Source organism: Lagenorhynchus albirostris, chromosome 18 (assembly GCF_949774975.1).
Source record: "Lagenorhynchus albirostris chromosome 18, mLagAlb1.1, whole genome shotgun sequence".
In the NCBI taxonomy this organism is placed as follows: Eukaryota; Metazoa; Chordata; class Mammalia; order Artiodactyla; family Delphinidae; genus Lagenorhynchus; species Lagenorhynchus albirostris.
Window position 1 is genome coordinate 21,390,814 of NC_083112.1, and position 15,958 is coordinate 21,406,771.

Here is a 15,958-nt window from a genome sequence, read left to right on the forward strand (position 1 = left end):
CATGATCATTTAGTTATTAATAACTGATACTCAGGACAAAACTAAGATCCCTGAGGTAACTTTTCTCTTTTAAGCCAAACAGTGTAGAAATGCCAATCTTAATATTGCACTTACAACTTTGTACTACAAATAAAATTAATTCTACAAATAAGCTACAAATGATATGAACTAGTTTAGGAGAAGACTACTGTTTTGAGATAATGCTATTTCTTCTCATTCTAGCTCTTTTCCCTTTGGGCATTTTGTTTTGTACTGGCATTATAAGGAGATGACACTCAAAGCAGTCATATTTTCTAACTTTTTAGCAGCTACCACAAAATATTAGTAGGAGAGTTACTGGACTAGAAATAGCTTTTATATTATATGAATTTTAATTACTGATCTTATATCTGCCCCCAATGACCACAGACTACAGTGTAACCAGCTGCATAGAAATAAATGTCAATTCAGAAAGAACATTAAATTTAATCTCTAGTTACAAATTTTTACAATCCAAAAAATCCATCATATACAATTTTACTTTCAAAATGAAAAGCAAATTATTCAAGACTAAAAACGCAACCAAATGTTGAAAATCCATTGTGGATGTGGTATAGAGCTGTTCAACCATCATTACTGAAACAATAATCACTGACTAAAATTATAAATGCCACCCACTGCCAATTAAAGTATTAAAATACAAATGTCTGTAAATTTCTAGATTGTTGTTTGCAGAAATATTTTGATTGCTTTGTCAAGGCAGTCTTTGTGGAGGCTTGTATTTTAACTTTTAAAGTGAGCATGACAGCCTTGAATAACATGGTTTGCATTTTAAATCCTTATGAAAGACTCCCCCCCACCCCCGATGCTCCTGTTTCTGCTTAGTGTGTTGTTATCTCTTAGGAGGAAATTATTTCTTTAGAGTTGATCAGTCCTTGGTGTGCAAATTCAAATGAACGAAGCATGTATCCTTATACTACACTATATACTACCCGATATATTCGGCAAATATTGCCGAAAGGCCTTTAGATACAGTCCTGCAGGCATCCATTTTAATCAGCAAAATTCCAAATTCATACAGATACCTGAGAACAAAACAAAAAGCCAAGCAAAACCCCCCCTACTGCCAACAACCCTAGCTCTGAAGACTAACACAGTTGGTTGCCACACAGAAGGAAACAGAGTATGCATAAAATAAATTTTCTTTTTAGTTCCTGGGGGTTTACGTCAAGATTTTATGTAATAGTTCTATTACCTCCAACAGTAGTTTTCTAGTTCAATTTTTCTAATTCTCTATCATTTTCAGACTAAGAGCTCTTGCCAGGAAAAAAAAAGGGAAAGAGAAATCTTTTTTCAAGCTGGGGTGGGTGGGGCATAGAGGGGGATTGATGATAACAGAGACGAGAAGATACTAAGCCTTTTTAAAAGCCTTAGGTTTAGTGGAAAGAGACTTCCTGGTCTCCCGGGCATCATTTTTGCTCCCCACCCCAACAGGAGATGGCAGACAGAGCTATAAAAAAATGCCTGTAACTGTGGATCAGTGGCGGAATGCTAGAATTACCTAGGGAACTTAAAAATTTAAGACAGTTGGCCTCCATAGTAGATCAATACAATCGATCTCTGGAGGTATTTTTCTTTTTAAAAGCTTCCCAGGTGATTCTAGTGTACAGCCAGCATTGCGAACCACTGTCTAGACAAGAGAAGACACAAATCCTTATGAGAAAAGGGAGTCCTTATGAGAATGGTCATAAGATGGAGACTACATATAAGAATACTGTGACATTTACACAGGCTGGATGATGATGTCCACAATGTCAACCAGAACACACATACACAAGCACCCTTACTTGCAATCAGGGATGGAGGGAGCTGAAAGGAATCTTACACGTCAGCCGACTCTATATTTTGATTATACAACTCTATCAGTAAAAAAAATTTTTTTTTCCCTTGCCACGCAGCTTGTGGGATCTTAGCTCCCTGACCAGGAACGGAACCCAGGCCCTCAGCAGTGAAAGTGCTGAGTCTTACCCACTGGACCACTGGGGAAATCCCAATCAGTAAAAAATGTAAAGCATGAACTATATGAATATATATTTGTAAATTATTAAAAAATGTATTCTGTATTAATATGCACAGTTATCTTTATAAAGCATACAAGAACAAAAAATTTAAAGAGATGAAATAAAAATAAAACTATTTTAGGAATAGGTTTTAATTTAATTGGTCAAAATTACAAAACACTTTTTTTTGTTTTGCTCTCAAAATACAGTGGATCCGTCTTCATGTTCTGGAGGCTTAGTCTTTAAATGAATTGCAAACTGTGATGGCTTTGAACCAGCAACAGCTAATACAACTTACGGTACAACACAAAGGTCAAGGGTCACTATGTCAAATTATTTCCAATAAGCCTTCAGCTCCCAGCCTTGGCGGCGGTGGTGGCGGCGTCAGGGGACTGCAGGCCACACTTCCGAGACCCCCCCTGCCAGCCTGTTCCCAGCTGGGGCTCTGCCAATGGAAGAAGGAAGCAGGAGGAAGGGCGGTTTTCTTCTCTTGTGCTGTGGAAGCACCTCTGGAAGCAGCAGCTTCCTCATCTCTGGCAACCTCAGCCCTTCCATTTTTGTTATTCCATTCTGTAAACCATTTGTAACCACTTCCCTACTTTAAGTGCCTTTCGGCTTGAAATATCTGGAGTTGTTTCTTCTTCCATGACAGACACTAATTGAATCATTAAAGACAGGGGATCACAAGCCATATTTAGAATGATAATTTCCTTTTCGGGAGGGCCAAGTTCTTGTCAGATATGATCACGTCATCACTGTTTCTACCTCACAAAGTGACTAATAAAAGAGATTTTTTTTCTTTGCCATGCCACACGGCTCACGGGATCTTAGCTCCCCGACCTGGGATCGAACCTTGGGCGCACAGCAGTGAAAGTGCCGAGTCTTAAACAGTGGACCACCAGGGAATTCCAAGAGATGGTTTTAGAAGAGAAGTGTCAGTTTCGCCACTTTCATGTTGATATATATTTGCTTCATTACTATTATCTTTAATCTACAGTTTCTTTGTTGGAATCTTTTTAAGCCATTTATTCACTTTTTGAGATTGAATTTAGTTAATAATAGATACTATAATCTGTAAATCCTTAAATTTAGCACCAAACCTAAAATGCTGAAAACAAAAGCGTGAGGTGCTGAAAGCACCAATGCCAATCCCTCTGTGTTGCACAATTTCTTTCTTTTTTCTTTGGCCACACCATGTGGCATGTGGGATCTTAGTTCCTTGATCAGCGATCGAACTTGTGCCCCCTGCGATGGAAGCTTGGAGTCTTAACCACCTAACAGCCAGGGAAGTCCTTGCGTTGTACAACTTCTACTCCTCTAATGAAAAATGACTGATTAGCACAGGGACTGCATAAGGGTACCAAGGTCAATCCCCATTGTAAATATTTCTAGAGCTCAATTTCTTTCCTTTATTAGGTAAAAACCAAGAAAAATATAAGCTCCAAAATCTCCCCCTCCCCCAATGGGCCCTTTTGTAAATCCTATTTTGACAGCCATTATTTTTCATAGTTTGTTTTTGCTACGTGAAAGGATGGGGGATGGGGAATGTGATGTTCAAATGTTTACAAAATGCAGGATTAAACAAATTCCTAGAGGTTCCCAACTTTAGTATATTAAATGCAGTGTCAATATTGAAGGGGGAGGATATAATCAGAATCTACAAGTTCTTTTAACACACAATTCTTTTTACACAACTCTTTTTTTCAAGGAGATTCTCATAAAATTAGTGTTTCAAAAAACTTTCTCTGGAAAAAGTTTCAGAAACTTAATGATGATCTAATAAGGCAGAGCAAAGGCCACGAAGGGAGAAACCTGACAGGTCACATCCTACTAAAGGGTGAGTTTTTCACGGCCAAGCTTTCAAGGAAGGACTATTCTAAGAGATAATGCTACTAATATCATTCTTTTTGGCTCCCAAAATGCTTTCTGAATGGCAAGAATAGTAGGTATCATATCCCAGATAGTTTGTGAAGCAAAGAGATAAATTTAAATTTAATGCTTAGAAAAGCTCTATGTACAAAGTAGGAATTCAAATATTTGGAGATGATCATATATACCAAACGTAAATTTATCTAGGTGTCACAGGTGAGTGAAAATGTTTCTGGGGGTAAATGCAAAGTGGTTTCTTTCTGATCAAATGTATGTATGGATATTCTTTTACAAATATATATGTCATTTCCACCTCCTTTAAAATTTTTTGTACAAGTTTTTCCCCCCGTATTTCTGTCCTGAAAATTGCATTAAAAGACCCTCAACTGTTAAAATGAAATACTGGGCTTCATGTTTATATAGCTCCACCTGGCAAAAGTTTGAGAACATTTCAACCTCATATTGAATTTAAAACTGGACATCATAAAGCCACCTAAGGAGACAAAAGACCTGTATGCAGAAAACTATAAGACACTGATGAAAGAAATTAAAGACGATACAAACAGATGGAGAGACAGATATACCATGTTCTTGGATTGGAAGAATCAACACTGTGAAAATGACTATACTACCCAGAGCAATCTACAAATTCAATGCAATCCCTGTCAAACTACCAACGGTATTTTTCACAGAAGTAGAACAAAAAATTTCACAATTTGTATGGAAACCCAAAAGACCCCGAATAGCCAAAGCAATCTTGAGAAAGAAAAACAGAGCTGGAGGAATCAAGCTCCCAGACTTCAGACTATACTACAAAGCTACAGTAATCAAGACAGTATGGTACTGGCACAAAAACAGAAATATACATCAACGGAATAGGATAGAAAGCCCAGAGATAAACCCACACACCTATGGTCACCTTATCTTTGATAAAGGAGACAAGAATATACAATGGAGAAAAGACAGCCTCTTCAATAAATGGTGCTGGGAAAACTGGACAGCTACATGTAAAGGAATAAAATTAGAACACTCCCCAGCACCATACACAAAAATAAACTCAAAATGGATTAAAGACCTAGATGGAAGGCCAGGCACTATAAAACTCTTAGAGGAAAACATAGGAAGAACATTCTTTGACATAAATCACAGCAAGATCCTTTTTGACCCACCTCCTAGAGAAATGGAAATAAAAACACAAATAAACAAATGGAACCTAATGAAACTTAAAAGTTTTTGCACAGGGGCTTCCCTGGTGGCACAGTGGTTGAGAGTCCGCCTGCCGATGCAGGGGACATGGGTTCGTGCCCCGTTCCAGTAAGATTCCACATGCCGCGGAGCGGCTAGGACCGTGAGCCATGGCCGCTGGGCCTGCGCGTCCAGAGCCTGTGCTCCGCAACAGGAGAGGCCACAACAGTGAGAGGCCCGTGTACCGCAAAAAAAAAAAAAAAAAAAAAGCTTTTGCACAGCAAAGGAAACCATAAACAAGATGAAAAGACAACCCTCAGAATGGGAAAAAATATTTGCAAATGAAGCAACTGACAAAGGATTAATCTCCAAAATTTACAAGCAGCTCATGCAGCTCAGTGTCAAAAAAACAAACAACCCAATTCAAAAATGGGCAGAAGACCTAAATAGATATACCCTGAGAAAACCATAATTCAAAAAAAGTCATGTACCACAATGTTCACTGCAGCTTTATTTACAATATCCAGGACATGGAAGCAACCTAAGTGTCCATCGACAGATGAATGGATAAAGAAGATGTGGCACACATATACAATGGAATATTACTCAGCCATAAGAAGAACGAAATTGAGTTATTTGTAGTGAGGTGGATGGACCCAGAGTTTGTCATACAGAGTGAAGCAAGTCAGAAAGAGAGAAACAAATACCATATGCTAACACATATACACAGAATCTTAAAAAAAAAAAATAAAAAGGTTCCGAAGAACCTAGGGGCAGGACAGGAATAAAGACGCAGACGTAGAGAAGGGACTTGAGGACACAGAGAGGGGGAAGGTTAAGCTGGGACGAAGTGAGAGAGTGGCATGGACATATATACACTACCAAACGTAAAATAGATAGCTAGTGGGAAGCAGCTGCATAGCACAGGGAGATGAGCTCGGTGGTCTGTGACCACCTAGAGGGGTGGGATTGGGAGGGTGGGAGGGAGATGCAAGAGGGAGAAGATATGGGGATATATGTATATGTATAGCTGATTCACTCTGGTATAAAGCAGAAACTAACACACCATTGTAAAGCAATTATACTTCAATAAAGATGTTTAAAAAAAACCACAAAAAACTGAATATCTCAGTACTTCCCTGGTGGCACAGTGGTTAAGAATCCACCTGCCAATGCCGGGGACACAGGTTTGAGCCCTGGTCCGGGAAGATCCCACATGCCGTGGGGCAAATAAGCCCGTGCACCACAACTACTGAAGCCCGCGCACCTAGAGCCTGTCTTCTGCAACAAGAGAAGCCACTGCAACGAGAACCCCCGTGCATTGCAATGAAGAGTAGCCCCCGCTCACCACAACTAGAGGAAGCCCGCGCGCAGCAACAAAGACCCAACGCAGCCAAAAATTAATTAAAAAAAATTTTTTTAAATAAATAAATAAAACTGAACATCTTGATTACATAATCTCTAAGTCATTCTTGTTGAATGAACTACATTGAAGTTTCTCAATCACTTAAAAATTAATGTTCCTGACAATAATAACAAAAGTTTTATACTCTTCTTACAGTTGGCATTATAATACTGAATATCCTTTTAAAAGCTATGCAGGTGCCTTCACCCATTTTGATACAATCCCATGGAAGAAATTCACTAAACATTCAAATAACATAATGTGGTAAGTTACAGTCAATCTCTGTTAATCAAAGATTACTATATGACTCATCACTGTAATTACGTTAATATTAACGACTCATTTACGCTATGACAACCTTAACGAAGGCTGTTACCATGAACTGAAATGTCACTTAATGTTAAAAAGAGTCTTTAAAGTGGATGTGATGGCTTTTTTTTTCTTTTTTTTTAAATAGATCTTTATTGGAGTATAATTGCTTCACAATACCGTGTTAGTTTCTGTTGCACAACAAAGCGAACCAGCCATATGCACACACTTGTCCCCACATCCCCTCCCTCTTGAGATGGGATAGGTTTATATCCTAATGAGTGGTTTAGAATATACAATATATTTGTATTTATTTTAGCAGTAGAAAGAAAGCAATGAAAAACATTCTAAAAATGACATTTGGAATGTATCTTCTATACCTGACAGGTAGATATAGTGCCAATGTCACTCTGTATATGAATTAGATAGAGGTCAGAGCTTTAATACTAAGCAAAGGTGCCGGCTTTGACTGACCTAAGAGAGATTTTCCTTTTGCCTCAGAAATGATGGTATGTGGTAGTATAACAAGAGTGACCCTTATAATGGAATTTAAGAAAAAACAATTATAATATACAAATGTGGAGTCACTAGGTCAAAGGAAATACAGATTAGACCCCAAATGGGGTCTGAAAAGGCATGACCAGAGAAATTGAAAGAAGTGGTAGCTGTTGCTTCTTTCTTCCGTGAAGACAGGAATTTTATTTATTTGGTTCACCAAGAGTAGGTATCTCAGGCATAAAGCAGGCATTAAAAAAATATTATTTTTGTTGACAGAAGACAAACCTTAGATAACTGTGGAAGGACATTGTCATGGCTAAGTACTAACACTCTTCCCTAGCTTTCTTCCCTTTCCCATTCCAAAAGAAAAGTTTTACTGCCCACTGTAACAATTCAGACAATACATGCTCACTGTGACAATTCCAACAATTCAAAAAAGATTTCATAAAGAGGAAAATTAGGATAAAATCACTCTAGAGCCTACCATCAAAAAATAACAACTTAAAGTACTGAACTAATCCTTATTTTGGGACAAGTGTTTCTGATCTTTTCCTATCTTAAGCAATAGGGAGAAACACTATTGCATATACATCTTTGGCCACTTGTCTTACTATGATAAATTCTTAGATACAAGACTGCTAGATCAAAGGATGTATCCTTTTATAGTGCTTTTGACACAAATTACCAAACTTCTCTCCAGAAAGGCTATATCTTTTTATAGCCTATGGAAGGTGTGGTCTTCCTTGTCCTCACTGCAATAAAAACTTACACAAGAGTAGAAACAGGTATACAGAAGCCTGACCCATAAGTGGAGAAAAAAGCACAGTCAGGGGCTACAGGAGAAGCATATTAATGAAGAAGCGAGGCAAAGACAAGTAAGACCTATCCCATTTCACTTCTCTGTTTCCACCTGGCTCCAGAAGGTTGTATGTATCCCCATCTAAGAGTAGAAAAAGACTGGAATAGAAGAGGACAAAGAAGGACACTTCTACTTACTTGTCTCAGTCAACAGACATCATAAAAATACCTCTCTTGGATTATCTTATGTTTGTCCCCACTTATCTTGCCTATCCTCTTTTTTAGTTTATTTTTCCCCTGACACATAACCAGAGGCTAGAAAACGAAAGCCTGCGTGCATGCAGCTGAATTGTGACTTGCTTGACTAAATCCACACAGTGTAGCAATTTTTAATATCTGAATGTCTTTAGAAGGGGCACATACACTCCAGTTCATCAGTCTCTACCACTTATCTTCTTAAATTTCAGCATCCCACCCAGAGACATGCCTGCTTGGTCCTGGAGGCACTTGCATTTGCTACCTTTCACATAAAATAACCAAAAGAAATTCAAATATCATAAAGCAGTGGTTTGGCAGATACTATCTGCGTCACTGAATAAGCCTGGGACTTAAGGCCAGTCTTAAAGAGTGTTTATTTCTTCCTAAACTCAGTATCAAGGGGAATCTTAAGCAACAAAGGAGGACACAGGTTATCAACTCTTAACTGCTACTTGACTTAACTTAGGCTTCCTTTTATTTTCAGAAAATCATCACATTTCTCCTGACACTGCAGGTACTTCAAGACCCAGAACCCTTGGCCCTTTTAGCACTGCTAATAACGTGCAACAACACAGCACAGTGGTTCATTAAGAGTAAGGCTCCTACTCATAGACACAGGAAACAAACTTATGGTCACCAAAGGGGAAGTAGGGGGAGGGATAAATCAGGAGTATGGGATTGACAGATACACACTACTATATATAAAACGAACAGCAAGGACCTACTGTACAGCACAGAGAACTATATTCAGTATCTTGTAATAACCTACAATGTGCATAACCACATCACTTTGCTGGACACCTGAAACTAATGCAATATTATAAATCACCTATACTTCAATTAAAAAAAAAAAAGTAAGGCTCTTAAAACAGACTATCTGATTCAACACCTGGACTGGCTAATTACTGGCTGTGTGACCTCAAGTAAGCTAACCTCTCTGTGCCCGTTACTTCATCTGTAAAATAAGGATAGTAGCAGTAGTTACAATAGTAAGAACAGTGCCTGGCACAAAGTACACATAATATGTATACATGTGTATACATATTTTATACACACAGAAAATATATACTGTGTGTGTGTATATATATGCTGTGTATATATATAATAAATATAGTATATATGATATTCTTCAATAAAAGAGGTTTAAATACACACACACACACACACACACACACACACACACACACACACAGGCAGTCCTTGCTTTGAATGGTAGTGTGAGGCCATAAAGATGCCCATAAAAGTTGAAACTATGCAAAGCCATCTTAATCAATGGGAAAAATTATCATTGTTTCACGGCCTTTAAAACTTTTTGTCAAAACATTAAAAACTCTCAGTAATAAAGGTATTGAGAAAAAACAGCAAAACTAATATTTATTAAGGACACTAAAACATTAGAAACATTGAAAAATGAAGTGTTTTATTTCTTTGAAAAACTTTTCAGGAGTCATTTGAACAGTGGTTGCCTTCTTCTCATCGTATGATTTAGGATACACAGTGAATATCTTTTCTATGCTTGGCAAACTGTTATCTTCCTCACTAAGTCTGGATAACTCAAGCGCCTGACAGCAAGTTATGTGACTGCCAAGGTCCTTTCAAAACCTAAGAGTTTGTGATATTAAAGACAGAACAGAGTGAAGAAAGACATGAAGACTTACATTGTATTGATGATTAGCAACAGGTTTGTAATTGGTTGTCACAACTTTGTCTAGTTGCTGTGATAGCCTCACAGGTTTGGAAGATTCTTCTATTTGTAATCTGAAAAACAGAAGGCATTATTAACAAACTTACTTTTTTACTGGGTGAAACCTGAAGAGTTATTCCTATAATTCTTCAAGACTAATACTTAATATATAAAGAAGATACATCAGTCTTAATACTTCAAAAACACACTGAATATGACAATAATGTAGAAACCAGACCATAAGTTAAACATACAAACCATGTCATTTAATTCTACAACTTCCTTCTAAACCTATACTTTGCAGTCAAACTTAAGTTTTAAAACAAAGAAGCTAATCAGCTTTAAATTTCTAGAAAAAAATTTGCATGTAAAAATGAATTATCTTAAGTTATATGGTCTAAAACGAATCAAGGTATTAATCCAAAACTTCTATTCATTTGATGAGATTAAAGTATGATAAAAAGATGATAAAAAGGATCTAGTGGCTAGTAGCTGCTTTAATGGACAGTGCATATAAATAACATTTCCATCATCACAGAAATTTCTATTGGACAGCATTGGTTGTCCAACTGTAGGACTCCATCCATCTAAATTAAAATATAATTAAAAACATCACTTTTGGAAAAAGAGTCATAAAATAAACCTATGACACTAGGTATAGCATATTATAAATATATATATTCAAATAGCAATCTGAGGAGATTTTGTTTTGGACTAAATATTACCATACCCAGTGACTCACATTCAACCATTTACTTCTTATTTTAAAAATTAATTCTTTGGTATATGAGCACAGTAAATCTAAAAAATGTTTTAAGGGGGAAAATGGTGTAGCTTTCAAAATGACTTATTTTTTTAATCGAAGTGACTATTTTTTAAAGGACAGAAGATACCACTGTACCTCTAGACTTCTCATCAGCAAGATATCAGAATACAAGAATATATTTAAAGTACTATAGAAAAAAAAAATTGCCAACCATGTCTAGCTAAATTATAATTGAAGAGTAAGAGTGAAATAAAAGTATTTTTGTACAAAAACAAAGTTTATCATTCACAGGTCCTCACTGAGAGAACTACTCAAGGATTCATTTCAGCAAAAAGTAAAATGAACCCAAAAGGAACTAGTGAAATGCAATGGTCACAGCAAAGAAACTGAGAACCATGTTAGAAGATTATCTACTTGATACAGACAAAAAAAAGAAGGTGGGTTTTTAAAGAAAATGGAACTTAACATGAAAGAATGGGAAGAAAGAGCAAAATGAATGCATTTAAGATTTCCATATGCTTTCTAAATTTTCTGCAATAAGCATCAATCACTTTCATAATCAGAAAAGGAAGTATACTTTCTTAAAGGAAAACGAAAAATCATTTCTTATTTGAAAGCCTTAAAAATGTTGGTCATTTAAAAATAATACATGTTGAACATCGTATTACTTTATTTTAATGGGACTTTAAATTCTTTGGTTCAACAGAACAGGAACTAAAAATGTTCATTTAAAATTCCTTCAAAAGAGAAAAACAAATACTGTATGCTAACACATATATATGGAACCTAAAAAAAAAAAAAAAGGTTCTGAAGAACCTAGGGGCAGGACAGGAATAAAGATGCAGACTTAGAGAATGGACTTGAGGACACAGGGAGTGGGAATGGTAAGCTGGGGTGGGACAGGGAGGGTGGGAGGGAGACGCAAGAGGGAGGGGATACGGGGATATATGTATATGTACAGCTGATTCGCTTTGTTATAAAGCAGAAACTAACACACCATTGTAGAGCAATTATACTCCAATAAAGACGTTAAAAAAATAAAATAAAATTCCTTCAAAGGCACAACTTGAAGTATAAAAGGTACCTGCTTTTATAACATTCTTATTATTTAATTACTTGGTTGGAGTTATTTCTGTTTATTTCTGCCTATTTTTAGGGATATAATACCAAATTCCTCAGAAGATATTAAATATCTACCAATTGCTTTTTTAATTTGAAAGCTATAAATACTACAGGTTTTATTTTTAACTATGATCCCCAAAATGAGTATAGCCATTTCTGTATTAAAATATAAATATTTTAATCCTTCCAATTATTCATAAATCCATATATATCCTTTAAATACATAAATTCATTATTTTATGAAGTGTAAAAAAAGTACTTCAGAAATGTCTTTAGAAACTTACTGTATATGTCACCATAAATCATATGTAGTTTGTTACTTTGCTTTTCATGGGCCGAATACACTTTCTATGAACCAGGAAGAAGGCACTCGCTAGAGGTCTAGAAGGGATATGTCCACCCAAAGATGGACTTGGGCTAACAATCCTTCAATGGCCTCTTAACTGTTCTTGGGTGACACATAAGCTCCTTTACATGACTGCATGTCCCTATGGGATCAAGTCCCTGCTCTCTCTCCAGCTTAATCCACTGCTCTCCCACATCTGCACCCGCATGGCTCCAGCTGTGCCATGACCAGACTTCAGAAGGAGCCTCTCGCAGGCAATCATCCAGCAAATGACTACTGGGTGCCTCTCTCTGAAGAAAAGACTTGAATAGTGGAAGACAAACACTAAACAAACGCTTATCTGTAACGGATTATCTGCAGGACTGAAGAGGGACAGGGGGTTGATATTATGACAACTGACTGGCTGCTACGAAGTAAAGATTAACTCCGAGATGTGCACTTGAGAGTAAGCTGGAGCAGGGCAATCCAAACTTGTAAGAGGTGAGGCGAAAAAGACTGGGCAGAAATCACTCCTCCAAGCTGAGAAGATGTCTCAAAGTGACAAAGAGATAAGCGTTTAGAGAGAAAAGACTGATTGATGACAGATATAGGAATGTTTACAAAGAGGTAGAACTAAGCATGTGTAATTCCTTGAAAAAAGGGCGGAAAACCCCCCCCATAACCAAGTGGCAACCTGTCTCTGAACACCTCTCTGTGCTCTAACCTTAGCCCCATCCCCTTAATGCAATCAGTTCTCAGGGGTTTGGCCTCTCTAAATGGTAATCTACCTGTTATGCTGCCACTAAATTATCTTTCCTGATTCAATTACCTCACTCCACAATTTGATCTTATAGGCATTCAAGGAGGGAGGCATGCGCTAGCTTCTTCCTTCTACATTAAATGATTGTTCCCCTTACTTCACAATTTGAAAATTCCTTGGGGTTTCAGTCTGTTCAGGTAAGTGCATTTTTATAAACGGTAGCTTATTCTCGTCATGCTCTTACACTAGAATTTATTTTCAGCCACTGCATCCCGATTCAGGTTCATGTGGCACACTTTCCTTTCAATTCCAATACAAAAGTTCTAAAAGCCAATTTCATCATCCATAGAGTGTCATGACTCATGCCATTTTTATCCTCAAAGTATTTAATCTTTTAAATATATAAAGGAAAACACTGAATTAACTTTTTAAAAAATAAAAAGCTCACATTAAAATTTAACGTTTTTATTATACATTTAAAAAGTCAAGTCTAAGCGTTTTGTTTTAATTAAAAGAAGATATCTTTATGATTCAAAACTCAAAAGGTGGGACTTCCCTGGTGGGACAGGGGTTAAGAATCTGCCTGCCAATGCAGGGGACACGGGTTCGAGCCCTGGTCTGGGAAGATCCCACATGCCGCGGAGCAACTAAGCCCGTGCACCACAACTACTGAGCCTGAGCTCTAGAGCCCGTAAGCCACAACGACTGAGCCTGCATGCCACAACTACTGAAGCCCACATGCCTAGAGCCCATGCTCTACAACAAGAGAAACCACAGCAATGCGAAGCCCACGCACCGCAACGAAGAGTAGCCTTCCGCTCACCGCAACTAGAGAAAGCCCATGCGCAGCACCGAAGACCCAATGCGGCCATAAATAAATAAATAGATTAAAACAAAACAAAACAAAACACCTCAAAAGGTTAATCTGTGGACTGAAAATATAACATATTCTTAAAGAACTAAATCTTAAAATACTTTAACTAACCTGAATAGTTTAAAATACTTTAGCAGGGTTCTTTACTTAACATTAAATAATCCATTTAACATTATCTCATGAAGCGTCAGAACAATTTGCAACTCCACTTCATCACTGAATAAAGCACCAAATTAAACATCACTGACCTCAACATGCCTTCAAAGTCAAAATGAGGTTTAAAACTAGGCTTGTACAAAATAATTTAATTTGGAAATATTAGGTTTGTACAGCTGAACAGCAAACTACACACAGAGGTTTTATGCTGGACTGGGAGGAAGCTAAAAGTTTTGCTGTCCCAACCATTTAAAAAATTGGGTCTTAACTTTTCCAGAAAATTTAAAAACATGGTGTTATTTTCAAGAAATAATAGAAAAATATTACTATGTGATCATTTAGACACAGCTAGGCCCTGTTTTACAAACCATTAAAAAAAATACGTGTTGCTAATTATTACCACCATTTCAGGACAATTTAGAATACACATTCACATTTTTAGAAGACTAGGACTCAATGAATTCCCAGTCTTTCTAGAATTATTATTTAAAGAGTCAGTTTTTTTGTTGTTTTTTTGGTTTGTTTTTTGCGGTATGCGGGCCTCTCACTGCCGCGGCCTCTCCCGCTGTGGAGCACAGGCTCCGGACGCGCAGGCTCAGTGGCCATGGCTCACGGGCCCAGCCGCTCTGCGGCATGCGGGATCCTCCTGGACGGGGGCACGAACCTGTGTACCCTTCATCGGCAGGCGGACTCAACCACTGCGCCACCAGGGAAGCCCTAAAGAGTCAGTTTTATCTCTCATTTTTTCCCAGCAAAGAAAAAGCTCAAGGGCTACAAGACCCAAGAGCTTAAACACTAATAAAACGACAACTATAACAAATAACAGACATTTAAAGCACTTACTATGTTGCTAGAAACTGTGTTAAAAGCTTTACCTACATCTTCTCAATCCTGCTTTTTCCTTATAGAAGGCAAAACAGAACTGGAACTCAGATCTTTTTTTTTTAACCCAAAGGTTCAAGCAGTTAATCTATACAGTCCCTAAAAGGCCATATAATAGAATAACATCTCTAATTAAAAGCTTATTGAATTTAGATCAAAATAAGTAATTCTCTTATAATAACTATAAATGGAATATAACCTTTAAAAATTGTGAATCACTTTGTTGTACACCTGAAACTTACATAATATTGTATATCAATTATAGCTCAAAAAACACTTAATTCTCCTTGATGCTCATCAACCTGCCTTCAACTAGCCTAATTCCACACACGTGCGCGTGCGCGCGCACACACACACACACACACACACACACACACAGAGAGAGAGAGAGAGAGAGAGAGAGAGAGAAGAGCACATCTCCTTTATAACACTGAAAAAAAATTCCTATTAAGTCAATGTCACTAGGCTATAATCATGGTGCATAATCACCCTTATTAAAGTTACTTCATTATACTTTATTAAGATTTATGCATTACAGTGGGAATTCAATTCTCAAATTGTTTAGTATATTTTGAAAATATAAAATTCATTAAAAAAAAGTAGCATAAACATCCCCAAATATTTTAAAGTATGAACACTGGTAAGATCTAACAGGAACTGAAAAAAGCCAAATTCTACTGCTCTAAGCTGTTGGCAGACTGGGGAAGAGAAGTCTACAAATTTTAGTCAATAGATTTTTTTTTTAACCTCCCTGCTACATATAATGCTGCTTATGTAAAAGTAACTCAAAAATATTGGCTAAGCATATGAACAAATGACCTTTACTGGACACCTTTTTTAGATCACGAAGGCTGAATCCCATATTAACAAATTTCCCAATAATGCCTGATTTTATACATATAGACTATTCTCCTGCCTAAGCAAGACACCCTAAGTAATACTGCCTTGCTAATCTGGTTATTAACTATAGAGTTAAACAACTACAAAAACACTGAATGACAAATGTTTCCATCAGCAGCTGCCAATGT

At 37.1% G+C, this 15,958-nt stretch overlaps 1 protein-coding gene across 1 annotated transcript in view; it reads right to left on the reverse strand.

Annotated features, from left to right (window-relative positions):
• GTF2F2 (general transcription factor IIF subunit 2) overlaps window positions 1-15,958 on the reverse strand; it is a 153,184-nt gene that overhangs the window by 18,911 nt on the left and 118,315 nt on the right. The window contains exon 6 of the mRNA XM_060129191.1: window positions 10,020-10,119. Coding sequence (XP_059985174.1) covers window positions 10,020-10,119 — 100 coding nt within the window. The remainder of the gene's footprint in view (window positions 1-10,019; window positions 10,120-15,958) is intronic.